Here is a 15,293-nt window from a genome sequence, read left to right on the forward strand (position 1 = left end):
GCTTCATAGGTGATAATGAAATGGCACCATTTCTCTCAAGGACACAATCTGAATATCGCTAACAATTGCACAAAATGAAGTTAAAGCACAACCATTAACATTTCCATTTGCAGTCAAGCAATAACGTCAAAATGCAGAACTTGCAGTGAAAGGCAACCAAAGCTGCTGAAGGTGCTATGGTGATGCCACAGTTTATCCCCTACTAATTTGGGTTTAATGAGGATATTATAGCTGCTATCAAACAGTATAGAGGACAATAGTTTTTCCCCCTTCAGAGGTTGCAGGGCACAATTCTTAACTCAAGAGCCTTGAAATTAATCCAGGATTATTCAACTGCATGAGAATTGCTAGAAGACTGGAAACAACATCCTGCACTCTGTCTTTTTATTGTAACCTTCCTTATAGTATCATCTTGCAGTGAAACCTGAATATCCTAGTGGGATTAAACATAAAAGAAAGTCAGGAAAAAAAGTCACTGGATTAGACTTTTAACTGAAGCCTTCTGTGAGAAAGACCTCATCACTGTCAGTGACCTTTTTCTCCCCACGTGTGATCCCAGTTGTGCCTAGTCAAGTGTCCAAAGGAGACTCCATCAGTTCACGCCGTATTTATCCTTTTGCTCCTAAACCAGGTGTCTTGTTACTAAGAGAACAAGCATTCATGCCATTGATCAGGGCATATTAACCCACCCTGCAAGACTGCATAATGTTCTCTGGTATGAAAAGCAGAATGTAATGATGCTATTGAAGAGCTGAGCTTTGTATTGTTGAGAAATGTCACTTTAAGAAAAAAAGGCAATAAATTCTGTTCTAGCAAACTGGGAAAAGAGAAAAATATGCAGTCTTTTTAGTGTTTTAGAATGCCATTTCTATCTCCATCTCCAGCCTTTGTTTGTTTTTCAAATGCATTCTCTGATAAATTTGCCTTAAGCATATCTAAAAAAAAAATGTTGTTTTAGAACCTCATACTGTATCTTCAGAGCTCTCATTAGATACCACAAGAATGCTTTTCATCTCATTTTTACTCTAAACTCCTGAGGTCCTCCCTAGCTTTAAACAATTATTAATTAGAGAACAGCTACTCGCAGATGAGCAGAAACCAGAGATCAATCAGAAGAAACTTCTAAAACACTTCTAATTTTTATCATTCTGGATCTCTCTCTGTCTTCACAATGCTTCAAAGATTCATACCTAGTCTCATAAATGCTATCATAAAACATTAACAACAGTGTAAACTCTAGTGTGGGAGGATGTGTATGAGATTGAATTCCTGTTTCTACCCCTAGATACATGCCCCAAATTGAGAAACAAGAGAAGCTTTCCTCACATCTTTCCAGCTAGTGTGTTCTTCTAGTAATGGAACTCCAGCTCAACCTAGTGCTGCTTCCTTTTCATGCTAATTTACAGCTAAGATGTTGGGCAAATTTTTATACACTTGAACTGGAATTTTTGGTGTTGTTTTTATTCTTATTTGTTTTACTTTAGCAATTACTAGATCTGCCTGTTTCTGAGCCAGAAATGAGAGCAAGAAGATGGTCCTTGACCTTTTGAGCTTGTAAGTGTAAGGGAAGAGACAAAGAATAGTCAGAGAGCCAGACAGCACCATAATCAGGTAGTCAGATCAGCAGTCAGTATGCTATGACTACTATATGCATTTTCTCTAGCAGTTATGATGTGCAGATTGAGATAATTATTGTCAACATACATTTTGTTATCAGCATTTATAATCTTTCTGGCTCCTGTTTTAAGCATCAGTGCTTAATTCTCCACTAGAAAAAAAATCCCTCTTGATCTGTCCCATTGCACATAATGTTTTGCCTTCTTTGCACCCTGATCTCCCAACATGTTCTGCAGTGCATAGAAAGAAACCCAAGAAGAGAAATAAGCTTTATGAAACGGATGTATAAAGATCTTCATAAAGAAGAAAAGTAAAGATAGGATTAAACATTTGACATAAACATATGCACTTATGATGGACTTAACATTTTACATATGAAACATTGTGTAAATGCTGTATTTAATAAAATTGTAGCATTTAGTACTCAGATTCTAATCTCACCAAAACTGACTCTGCACCAGTTTTGGCCCATGTACCTTGATTTATACCGCTGAATGAACAGAAACCAGTTAAATTCACTATTAAATTGTATAGCAAAATAATATAGAGACAATACCTGTACAAACCCACACATCATATAGTCATCAAATAAGGGCAGGCTAGGGCGGTCCTCTCGATAAATTGTTATTTTGTAGATGCTCACAACCTGAGGGCTGGGCTGCAAATCATCTGTTACCAGAATGATGACTTTGTTCACTCCAAGGCCAAGGGGGTAGTTAGCAATGCTACAAGACAAAACAGGAAAGAAGGGGGATGAACACTAAAGAAACGGATTTACACTGCTTTATATATGGCAGCTAAACTTTACTTGCTTCTCGAGGCTTCTATTTCTAACATTTTCTTTGTCTTACAAAACACACATTATTTTAAATTAAAAAACAGCGTAAATAACTTTTATAACCATTTGCAACGCTTTCAACAAGACAAAATACTGACAGTGAAACTTAGTGAAAACAGTTTCAGTGGCAGTGGCAATAATTCTGAGATGAAATCTGTGAATGAAGCCACTGGAGACAATAATTCCTGATGGGTCCAAGTTCATGGTAAAGTCAGTAGGGAGACAAACAAGATCAGAGGTATCAACTAGCTCTCAGAATTGTCTATTAGGCAAATGTGATACAGTTCCAGACAAACTGCTCAGAGTGACAGACGTGAGCAAAGCTGGGCTGTGCTCTTCTTCCCTTGGCAGGGAGTTGCTCAAAGTCATAGAACCTGCACGTCCAGGGCTTTTACTTTTCAGTGTAAAGAACATATTGCTATTCTGTTTTCCTTTTACAAGGAAGTAATCTCTTAAGTTTTTACATATTTATCCATGTTGAATACCAAACCCACAAAAAAGTTAAGTGGAAGGATTTTATGGGAGCTTCTTTTGAAATTTATAAATGAAGACTAATATCTTACTAAAAATATAGAAAGTATATAAGGCATTAGACCAGTAACAACTGTACAGACTGTCTGGCTGTTAGCAGACATTCTAGGTCAAAGCGTCTGCTTCCCAAACAGTCAAAAGATGGTGTGTTGCATAGGTGCTTCATGCCACGAAGCAAAGCTAGTTCTGTAACAGTTAAGAATTCTTCCTCCCAAATGAATCATTGTCCCTACTCTCCCTTTTATCCACTCACTAACAGGTGGTGTGTAAATAGGCTGGTTTTCTGTTTCTGAGGTACCTGATCCAGATAAATAAACACTTTTCATCCCACCCAACATCCAAAACCAGGTCATGCCAAAAATATTTAATGGGCTTGTCTCTGCCATGTGTTGGTGTCTGTGAGAGAGCTGTTTGGGAAAGTTAGAACTGCACCATGGATCATAGTAACAATTAAACTTCATGGATGATTGTGGGTCAATGATCAAACCTGATGTTTAGTGATAATTTTGCTCTTTACCTCTCTAAAAGATTAGGTAAGTTGGGACCCTTCTGATGACAAGTTAACTCAGTGGATGAGGGAAGGCTATGGATGTTTATCTGGACTTTAGTAAACCCTCTTAACACTGCATTCTTAAAGAGGAACTGGTTGCTCATGGCCTGAATGGCTCTCCACTTTGCCAGATGAAATACTGGCTGGCTGGCTGAACCCAAAGGATTGTAATGAATGGAGCTAAATCCAGCTGGCAACCAGTCACAAATGGTATTCCCAAGGGCTCAGTGTTGGGGCCAATTCTGTTTAATAGCTTTATGAATGCTCTCCATGAGGGGATCGAGAGTACCCTTAGTACATTTGCATATGACACCAAGTTGGGTGGAAGCGTTGATCTGCTTGAGGGAAGGCAGGATGTGCAGTGGGGTCCAGAAAGGTTGGATTGGGCTGAGGCCAACTGTATGAGGTTCAACAAGGTTAAATATCAGGTCCTGCAGCTGGGTCACAACAGTTGTGACATGCAACACTACCAGCTGAAGACTGGCTAGAGAGCTGCCCAGTGGAGAAGGACATGGAGATACTGGTTGACACGTCACTGAATGTGAGGCAGCAATGTGCCCAGGTAGCCAGAAAAGCCAACAGCATCCTGGCTTGTATCAGAAACAGTGTGGACAGCAGGACTAGGAAAATGATCATCCCTCTGTACTCAGCACTAGTGGGGCCACAGTGGTTCTGGTTTGAGGCCCTCACTACGAGAAGACATTGCTGGAGCACATCCAAAGAAGGGCTTTGAAGCTGGTGAAGGGTCTGAAGCACAAGTCTTATGGGGAGCAGCTGAGGGAAGTGGGATTGTTGAGTCTGAAGAAAGGAGGTGGAGGGGAAACCTTATTGCTTTCTACATCTACCTGAAAGGGGGTTGCAGTGAGGTGAGTGTTGATCTCTTTTGCCAAGTAACAAGTGATAGGACAAGAAGAAATGTCTTCAAGTAGCACCAGGGGAAGTTTAAGTTGGATATTAGGAAAAAATTCTTCATGGAAAGGTTTGTCAAACACTGGAATAGGCTGTCTGCAGGTATTTAAAAAACATTGTGCCTAGGGACATGGTTTAGTGGTGGACTTAGCACTGTTCAATTAATAGTTGGACTTAATGATCCTAAGGGTCTTTTCCAACCTAAAAGGTTCTATGATTCTATGACAATCCCTTATAATATAACTCTGATGAAAATGAGTCATTCTGAATGACTAAACTTGAACTTCTTTCTTCTTTTGATCTCAGCTGCCCTACTCTGACCTGTGTAAGAAGACTGCTGGCTGAGGGACCAAGCTCAATGGGGCAGTAGCTTAGACTACAGTGAAAAATCAAGGCCTGGACACAAAAGATCAAATTCTTGCCTGTCTGCTGTGTGCCGTGCAATGATGCTTTTTTTCCCATCTAGCTTTGATGCTGTCAGTCACTGGAGAAGGTGGGGGAGAAGTTAGCAGCTGTGCACACCATAAAACTAGGGTTAATTATGTCTTGAGAATACATTACCATTGCCTGCAGGATCCTGAAAATAAATACAGTTTCTCAGTGTTGAACTTCCTCTGACTTTCTGTGACTAATCTATGTGCATTCTGTGCTTTTGGAAACACAAAACAATTCTGTAATATTCTGATGTATTTCAAAAGTTAAGGACACTTTTTGGTTTTATACTCATATTTTTCACTCATATTTTGTTACTCATACCTTGGCCCTTTCTTCTGGTCAAGGTGTACTTGGCATTGACAGTTAGAGGGTTCTGCTCCTATCCTCACTGTTACCATGTCGAATGGGACCTCTGCGTAGTATTCTTTGATCCTTGGGTTAAACTGAGGATTCAAGTCCAGCTGTGGACTGGTGAAGATCTGCCTGATATGAGATAGGGTATCTTTATCTGTTCCAAGAAGGTATCAAAGAAAAAACTGTGAAATGTATGAACATTTTTAAGTAACATGCAACTTCTGGCAGATTGATAACATGTACAGTGCAAGATTTTTAATGCCTGGTCACTCTGAGACCGATAATCCTGTTGCAAGGTCTTAATGGATTTTGTATTGGCACTTGAGAGAAATTTTTAGACCCTGCAGGGATTTTAGTCATTCAGTGCCTGATGACTCCAGTCAGAGTCACAGCACTTAACGTCTGATTAAGCCTTTGTAAATGCAAGGATTAGGTCTCAGAGATCCTGTCTCCAGCTGGTTAGCTGAAACTTAAAGGAGAGTTAGGCCAAAATTCATAACTGACTGTGGTACCAGCCTGTGTACAGGGTTTATGTACATGTGTAATTGCCAATAAAAATCAAAATAAGTTAGACATATTCTTACTGTTCATAAGAAAAAGTCACATGCTTATATCTAGACCCATGGGGTCATTCGCAGTACGGCGGGAAGAACGTTGTATTAAAATTCCTAAAACAACATCCAGATCCTTCCCTGTATATGAAATCCCCACAATCAAATCCTATTTGCTCAAATGTATCCTTTATTTTGTAGTACTTGCCAAATGACTCATGTGAATAATTATTCGCTGGCAACCCATTCAAGATAAATATTTTAATCCAACCTATTGGATTCAGATTTACAGTATAATTAAACATTCAAGACTTGATTTCCACATGCATTCTCTAGTATGCATTTAAAACTGGGTACTTCTGAAAATACTCCAGCCAGGAAACAATTTTACTATAATATCTGAAAAATCTTGTGGCTTAAAACATGGCTTAAAAAGGTCATCAAGGATGCAAGCAGTTCTAAATGGACCTTTTTTATCTCAAAATATCTGGCTTTAGAAACAATACAGGGCAATTTCACCATTCTCTTGCATGGATTAAAATGTAAAGGAAGTTATTTCAATGGAAGAACAGAATTTGGGTAAGATTTGTAGGGTAATAGAGGCTTATAAATTGATACACAGAAGGTATTTAAAAGAATACTACAGATGAGTATAAACAGTTCTCCAGATCCTGTATGCCTTACCTAGAAAGGTTATGTTACTCATAATTTAAAAATTAGGACAAATTTTCAAAATAAAATTAATTGAGGTATTTTCAAAATAAAATATCATGCAATTGGAATGGTGATGCCAGTCAGGGAGCCCAGGAACATTTCTGGTCTCTGACTGACACGGTGGAGTTCTTGAAGGCAACGCAAGATCAGTAACAGAGGAGAAATGAGGTTCAGTGGATAGAAAAGCCTTTCCACCATGGAGCAATTATTTCACCTTTATAAAGCAAACCTTCAGGTAATGTATCAATGAGGATGGCAGCAGAAAGCATTGCTCCCACCAAAGACAAATATACTTAAAATCTTTACTTTAAATACACTTTAAATATTCCTACAAGCAGACTTTTTATAAAAACTCCTCATCACTTAAGCAGCTCTTTAAAACTCTACCTTTGAGCTGAAGATTAGTCTAGGCTGATTAAATTCCATACAAGTTTAAAGGTTATTCCACAAGAAAAAGTGTATGCTCAGGTTCTTGGAAATAAGGGGCAAAAGTCTATTGAAGTACGACAAGGGATCAATGAGTGCTGGTATCCTCACATTAATACGCATACATAGCAATGTTTAATTCTGTGCTTGAGGCTTATTTAACATAATAGCCCAATTATTGAGTGATTCATAAGTATTCTTGCTACTTAAAAATCCCTCTTTTTTCACATAACAGCCCACAGGCATTCCATTTGCTGAAAGGTTATTCAGAAAAACCCAAGAAATTTGTTCAAGTAATCCCTCCTCCTTAGTGGTCTAGAAAGACCTTGACTTACCATGACTGCATTGTCTTTCTTTAGTCTTACTGGAATAATGCAAGGCTGGAAGATAAACAGAAACAATTAAAAATTTTCTGCTCTAAGCCTGATTCACAATCTTATAAGAGAAGGAGCTCTCATTGTGTTAATTATACAATATACAGTGTACTTCTATTATTTTCAGAGTAATAACTTTGCTTTAAGCTGATAAACACTGCTCATGGGCTCAGCAGAACAACTTACACATATAAGGAAGAAATTGATCTTTATATGTAGTTAGCCAAGACCTCCCAGCTGGAATGCAAAACAATGTAATCGAAATCATACACATTATAAGAAGCAGTACAAATAGGAAAAACATACCATATATAAACCACGTTAATCTGATCCCTTACCTTCATGATTCTTCCTGAAGTTAGAAGGAAAATTCTGCTTCAGGCTCACATTTTCTCGAGAAAAATTCCTGTCAATTCAATGGCAGACATATTTCTACATGAATGGAAAGTATAGAAACAATTGAACATTTTTCAAAATTTTCTATATGGCAACTCAGGGCATATGCTATTTTAATAGTCTCCATGGAAAGATGAACCTTTGGGATTCATGTTCCCAGCATTAGCAATATTATCTGAACAAATATGACAGAAAATATACATTCCATAAAAAAAGTAGCAAATATAACATGAAAAATGAAAATCAGAAATAAATTCCAAAACATAATTAGTATCATAGAATCATAGAATGATAGAATCACTTGGTTGGAAAAGAACTTTGAGATCATCATATCCAATAGCTGAATTGCTGGGAAAAGGAAGAGTGGATATAGCCAAGAAATAAAAAACCGCAAACCATACATTTAAGCTGTTCATATGATGATTTTTTTTATATATATTTGAGGTTAAAGTTAGGCTTTGTTCAAAGAGCTAAATATAAATAAAGGCCTGTGCCAAAACGAATATCTATACCAATGTTATAATGAATTCATATAATGGAACATTTTTTTTTTCTATTTGTTTACTAATTAAAAAAACCCTAGGTTTTTAAACCATCAACACCATTAAGTTTTCCTTTGTCTGAGCTCCTTGCTGTCAGCAGGAATGATGCAGTTATTAACCTCTTCCTCAGGCAGGAACTGGCTGAAATCCTGGACTTTTGTAGAGTCCTTTCCTTCAGACAGTTACTCAAGAAAGGACCTCTATCTGTATGAGTGACTCCTTAATTTGCTTTATATCTTGGAGGACCTGTCAAGCACAGATGTGCATATTGCCTACACACTTTGTCATTAGCTTTAATGAAACTAATGACTGTGTGTCAGGTACCGTAGATGAGTGCATGCTTGTCAATGTACATTTTGAAAGATCCCTGCTGTGTACATCATGAAGTGACAGTGAACCTGTCCTTTCAGAATCCCTCTGATTCATCAAACAGGAAAGCTACAGGATTGACAGCAGCAATAGTAATATAGTTTTGATGGTCTAAAAAATCAGAGACATAAGCAACGCAAGATATATAGAAATAGGTAATATGTTTCATAAGATTAATATATAAAAAAGAAAAAATCTTGTCACTTTTGGAGCCTCTGATGGATATGTTAGTTGTAGATAATACAATTTTTAATAGGTCATAAAGTTAAAATTGAGACCATATTCCTGTATTCAGTAGAGTTATGAACTCTGTGAGGAGCCATTAGAGACAGTTTTATGAGACATTATCACTACTTTTTTTTTTTTTCTGTTTGATTAATCAGCAGTGTGAGCTCTCTGTTTTGCAGAGTGTTTTATTGGCTTCATCACAGAGTTTCTATGAGGGCATTTGATTCACCAAATGAGGTGTTTTATGCTGATCTTGAAAAAAGATGCAAAATTGCAGACTCAAGAGTGAAGCGGGTTTCCTAGCACTTAATCCCAACTGCCTTTCTCCTTCCCTCTGTCTCATTCTTCCCGTTGCAGATTGGTGATCTTATCCAGAGTTCCTTGCTATCGTCTTCTTCTGACCCATATTCCAAACCACGTTTGTTTCTCAAACTACCCAGCTGATGAGCATGACTAGTTAAACTCCAAGAAATTATTTTCTACCCAAATTCAGTTTGAGGGCTTCTGATTCTAAAAAGGGTCTTGCATATGGCAAGCTGGTAACACTTTTCCAAATATATCAGTTGATTTCATAAAAACATTCACACCTTTATTGATCTTCTTAGGCTTTTGTCTAATGCAAATACAGAAGAGTTAGTTTTTTCTCATTAATCTGGTTCTCCCACAGTACCATGGTGTTTGACACAACTTTCTTGCCACAGAACTTCATAGGCCCTATTCTAAAACACAGTCGTGATGTACATCTTAGTCATATCATGAGCTGAAACTGTGCACAAACAACGCAGAAATTTTATTTCAGTACACATATGATGTAGTGCCACTCCATCACTTTCAAAGAATTTTGTCATATGTTATACCAGTACATCTGAGGTAGTCATTCTCACCTAGGCTGTAACCATTTCATTATAGTTTGAGATGAGTTTCTAGAGTTCTTCTTGCTTCTCCTGTGGAAGGAATTCGGAGAATTCATTAATACCATTTAAGGTTTCAATATTAGTTATGTAGGTGAAATGATTTAAGAAATGCAGACTAAGAAACTTCTTTAATCCCATCTCCATCCTATGGATTCATGAGCAGCGAATAGAATAACTATACAAGACCTAAGTCAGAAGTCATAGAATCATAGAATCATAGAATAACCAGGTTGGAAGAGACCCACCAGATCATTGAGTCCAACCATTCCTATCAAACACTAAACCATGCCCCTTAGCACCTGGTCCACCCGTGCCTTAAACACCTCCAGGGAAGGTGAATCAACCACCTCCCCGGGCAGCCTCTGCCAGTGCTCAATGACCCTTTCTGTGAAAAATTTTTTCCTAATGTACAGCCTGAACCTCCCCTGGTGGAGCTTGAGGCCATTCCCTCTTGTCCTGTCCCCTGTCACTTGGGAGAAGAGGCCAGCACCCTCCTCTCTACAACCTCCTTTCAGGTAGTTGTAGAGAGCAATGAGGTCTCCCCTCAGTCTCCTCTTCTCCAGGCTAAACAACCCCAGCTCTCTCAGCCGTTCCTCATAAGGCCTGTTCTCCAGCCCCTTCACCAGCTTCGTTGCTCTTCTCTGGACTCACCCCAGAGCCTCAACATCCTTCTTGTGGTGAGGGGCCCAGAACTGAACACAGGATTTGAGGTGCAGTCTCACCAGTGCAGAATACAGAGGGAGAATAACCTCCCTGGACCTGCTGGTCACGCCATTTCTGATACAAGCCAAGAAGCCATTGGCCTTCTTGGCCACCTGGGCATTACTTTTCCCATAAGTATTGCCTGGTTGGATAGTCAGCTATGCAAAGCACTGGCTTTTGTACATGGAGATACCAATTTGGCATAATCAGAGAAATAAGAAGTGTTAAATAAATTAACAAAACAACTTGGCCTTAACCAAAGAAATTCAGGAAAAGTGTTCTGATATATAAACTCATTGAAGTTGTGAATCTCAAAAGATTAATCAAAGCTCAAAGAGAATGCATACCTGAATTATTTGCGGAGTAAGCTCTACTAAGCTCTTTCTTCTTTGCAATTAAGCATAATTAAATGCATATCTGACACATGCATCGACATCACATGCATGTGGCTATAGGAGTGGAAGATTATGATTTAGCAATGTCAAAACACATGTCTTTTTATGGAGTGAATGAACAGAATGGCATTATTAGCTTAGCTGTTGCAGAAAAATACAGTGCAAAGAAGCAGATTGGCCTGTGCCCTGGAGAAAGGTCATGGTACTTCTACATATTTATATACATACAGCAATGTTCTGCTTGAAGAAAAAAAGGAGGTCGAGGGGCTTGCTCAGACTGAGTGAGTGGCACAGCTTAGATTAGAACAGAAAACTGCTAAAGGTTGGTATGCTTTGATACGCAAACCTAAATATTTTGGCAAAAGGGCAAGGGCTTACACATGAATGCAAGCAGCTGCATCTTTGAGTTACTTTTCATAGCATGGCTAGCAATTATAGCAGAGATACTTAGCACATGTATAGAACTGTATTTTCAAAACACTAATAAACAGTTACCTAGCATGGCAGTAAACTATAAGCTCCACGTTATAGCTAAGCAAACAAAGATAGAGATGACTATCAACTTGCTGAAAGACACACCCAATTCAATGAAGAACAAAATTAAACCTTAGGAAATCTTATAAACATCTTTTATGTAGTCACTCTGGCATTCTCCATACAAAATGTACAAAATAATGTAATTCACACATTTAACTTGACTCAGTGAAACGGAGCACACACATTGTCTAATATGCCTCTGTTCCCAAGCTCTTGTTTGCAAAATCATATATGCCTGTAGTCAGTGAAGTACGGCATGCATACGTATGAATTGTCATTAGCCAAGAAATAATGAGCAGAGACACCACATTTTTGCAATTTTTATACTAAACTTATAATATAACAAAACTTTCCTGTACCCTTCTTTCCTTCTTTCCACCCTTCCTCCCTCCCTCATCACAAAAGTATTTTAATTTTATTCTTGCCAGAAGCTCAATGGAACTAACCTTGTCATTGCAATTTTTCTCCAGCTTTTCAAAAAGAATTAAAATGAGATTCTGAGAATATTATGCTCTTTGGCCTGTCTCTTGTTGGACAGAAAATTTAGAACCACTCAAAATTACTAGTCCCTTCTGGAAAAATCATCACCTGAAATTTTACATTTTCTTTACAGTTTTGCTTTTAATTGGTGAATAAATTAAAAGATGATCTCAGCCCTAGTAAGCATCCCTACTTTTGAGTTTACAGTTGTTCAGAAATAGGATACTTCATTTACTACATATTTCTCAGAAAAAAATCCTGTAGCTCCAATTAATTTTAACAGTCTTCTGTATTAGGAAAAGAAGCAAAGAGACAAAATTGTCCTGTGTAGAAACCTATCTACATCTCTCATAGCAGAACAACTGACAGTGCTCCATGATGGGATGATGGACCTTCAGCTCAAGTGTTGTAAATCCACCTATACCTACTGAAGGATTGAGTTTTATGATGCCTGCTGGACCTGCTGCAATTACTAAAATTTGAGAAACAATCCTCAACATATCATGTAATAGACATCTTACCATTCTGAAAGGTCTGTATGTGTCTCTTTAGTCATGAATTGGAATTGTTCAAGTAAACTGGAGAGCAACCAATGCACAGTCAGGACGGAGCCAAGCTGCCTCATTGGGTCTACCATGTGATAGAGGTCGCGCAGAAAAGTTTGAATCTTGGGTGCAGCAGAAGGGAAAAGCTGAGAAGAGAGACACTAATTACAGACTACACATTACAACATTTGCAAAATGTAAAGAAGTGAGAAATTGTGAGAAGACAGTGTACATAGCATATGGATGGATATATGTTAATGCTCTTTCCCACATGTGTAGAAAATGCCCAGCCTTGCAAATCAGGAGTACTAGTACTGGACATGAAACTCTCCATTGCCTCTGATTTGAATTCCAGATCTATTCAACTCAATCCCTTTTCATAGAACCTCATCAGTCTCCAACCTGGTACTCATCCAGAAGGTCTGTAAGAAATCCTGATATCATGCAGACTTTCTGAATGGCAGATCCATTTGCAGATCTTTCATTTCCTCAGCACTTGCCACTTCCCTCATTAACTGTCATGTCTATTCACAAACACGGGCTGTTATTCCTCCATCTCTATTCTTCTCCAAAAATGAAGCATGAAGAAGAAGACATACTACACATTTCACTTGGGGTTTTGCCACTTTTATATCTGTATCTATTCTCTGGTCATGTGTGGTACAGTCTCCCGTTCTTCCATTCACACCTGCTTTGTTTCATTATCCTTCTCTTACCAACTCACTAGTCATTTACATAATTTCCCTCTTTTTCCTTTTGTTCTGTTTTCTGATCTCTGTTTCAACTTCAGCTGTCCCTTCAATGAATCCTCAACTCAAATTCTTTGGTTTATTTCTTCATGTCTTTTAATTTAAATGCCAAAAATATTTCAAAATAAAATCAGCATGAGCTCTATATCCCTGTTTCCCTGTCCATCCTAGTACATGTGCCAAGACAGCAAAGAATGGCAATGAAGGAGAAATGTTAAGAGATTTACATAATATACGTATCCAATACAACAAAACCCTGTCTATTTTACCAGCTCAAATTGTCCAAGATTCTTCAGCTCCTTTATGAAAGTAATCATTGAATATATCTCTTCTAAAGAAAAACATTGCTCATCTTCTCTGTGGAAAGTTCCATCCTATGAAGAAAAGGGCAGCATATTCTGGTGAAATCACATGTGGTTTCATTAGACCCCAAACCCTTTGGTGATCAAAGAGATAAATCACAGCAGCTCTCAACTTTCCCTGACCTCATCCAAAGTTGTGACAAGCCAGCTCTTGATAGCTTTTCCTATTTTCAGTCTAGAATAAAGTAGACTGGTCATTAGCATTACGTCAAAAAGTATCCATAGAAACTACTACGGGAAGAGTCTGCATAAAGTATAGACAATGAGGTGGACAGTTTAAAACATGGTCTCCTGCAGAACATGAACTTATAGAATAGTATCATACATGTGTATATGTCTGCAACTTCCTACTTTATCCTGTCATAAATTTAAAACCTGTGACGCTGATTCTGTCAAAACTGTGTAAAAGGCAGAATTTGTGTGGATAATACAGTCCTTCTAAGTCTTGCAAGCAAGGATGCACCCTTAAAAGTGACTAGACTGAGAGAAATACTGGTAAAGGAGATCCTAGCTGGTTAGAAATAGCTTTCACTAGCGATGTAAACTTTGTACAGATCCTATAAATGCAAAAAACTGTAAACAGATCTCGCATTCAGTAAAACGCACGAAGTTGTAGGAAAAAAAATTTTAGTCTGAAGCTCATAAATCTACTTGTCTGAGTTAATCAGTTCTAGGTTTATGAAAACAGACAAACTTGTATATGAAGGAAGACCATTTAAATAATTGGTGGAGAAATTATTTTGTTAAAGTTTTAAATAGATCTTTAAGTATTTTGGGGAATGGCATAATTTGAGAGTGTAATTTTTATAAAAGAAAATTCCATTGTTTAATATAATTATAGTTTTATTCCCCAGAATTCAGTACCAACAATTTCAAATTGTTAATATTTTCAATATTAATAATAAGAAAAAGAATTACCTTACTCAAAGTTGCTCCATATATTTTCTGTAAAGCTTCTGTGAAACTGGATGTTGAGGATTCATTAGATAACAGAAAATTAAAAGTATCTTCAAAAAGAAACTCTTTGAAAGTTTGGTCCTGAATATTTGATTCATCCTCATCTTGAAAGTCAAAGTTTTCATGCACCTGTTGGGAAATAATATAAGAATTTATAGTTTGAATATTAAGTCCAGTCTTTTCATAATCACAGATACCAAACTCAGACTATTTATAAAAAAGAAAGTCATAACACTAATAAAACAGATAGATAGCATTACAATATAGCAAATGCTGCACCACATTGTCTATTGGAACTACACACCACAATGTTTGCTGACCCCCAGTGGATAGAGTACAATATTGCATTCTAATGTGAACTTTAATTCTTGTGTTTGATTTGAAATTTGATTTAAAAAACTTCCCAAACTATCAGTTTAGATGCTAACTTAACTCTTACAAAACTCAGGTATTTAGAGGTTACTACAGCTGAAAGTAGAAGTTTTACAATATATAGACACAATTAATAAACTCATGTTTATAAAATAAAAATAAATGAGCATTTTAGCATAAACATAAATATAACTTCAAACTGCATGGTCTGTGCATACTATGATTAACAAGCATACTTTTCAAAGTCAAATATCATAGTAATTATCAACCGTTATTTTTTAGAGTAATTTTTATTTTCATAAGACACTATTAAATCCTGCTGATTTACTGTACATTTATGGATTATGGATGATGGCTGAAACTACTACACAGGCATGTAAACATTATGCTTTGGGTTTAGCTTCTCAAGCCAGTCCTGGGAGATTTTTTTACAGCCTGGTATACAA

General features: G+C 37.4%; 1 protein-coding gene across 3 annotated transcripts in view; it reads right to left on the reverse strand.

Moving 5' to 3' along the window:
- CPED1 (cadherin like and PC-esterase domain containing 1) overlaps window positions 1-15,293 on the reverse strand; it is a 145,610-nt gene that overhangs the window by 62,926 nt on the left and 67,391 nt on the right. For all 3 annotated transcript variants that reach the window (XR_011336836.1, XM_069850682.1, XM_069850692.1), the window contains 8 exons: window positions 14,437-14,604; window positions 13,426-13,530; window positions 12,384-12,553; window positions 9,719-9,778; window positions 7,638-7,705; window positions 7,261-7,305; window positions 5,202-5,388; window positions 2,174-2,342 (listed from right to left, as the gene is read on the reverse strand). Coding sequence is in view for 2 of the 3 variants with exons in the window: in XM_069850682.1 (XP_069706783.1) it covers window positions 2,174-2,342; window positions 5,202-5,388; window positions 7,261-7,305; window positions 7,638-7,705; window positions 9,719-9,778; window positions 12,384-12,553; window positions 13,426-13,530; window positions 14,437-14,604 (972 nt within the window). In the remaining variant the exon portion in view is untranslated. The remainder of the gene's footprint in view (window positions 1-2,173; window positions 2,343-5,201; window positions 5,389-7,260; window positions 7,306-7,637; window positions 7,706-9,718; window positions 9,779-12,383; window positions 12,554-13,425; window positions 13,531-14,436; window positions 14,605-15,293) is intronic.

The sequence above is a fragment of the Phaenicophaeus curvirostris genome, chromosome 1 (genome assembly GCF_032191515.1).
Source record: "Phaenicophaeus curvirostris isolate KB17595 chromosome 1, BPBGC_Pcur_1.0, whole genome shotgun sequence".
NCBI classification, from domain to species: Eukaryota; Metazoa; Chordata; class Aves; order Cuculiformes; family Cuculidae; genus Phaenicophaeus; species Phaenicophaeus curvirostris.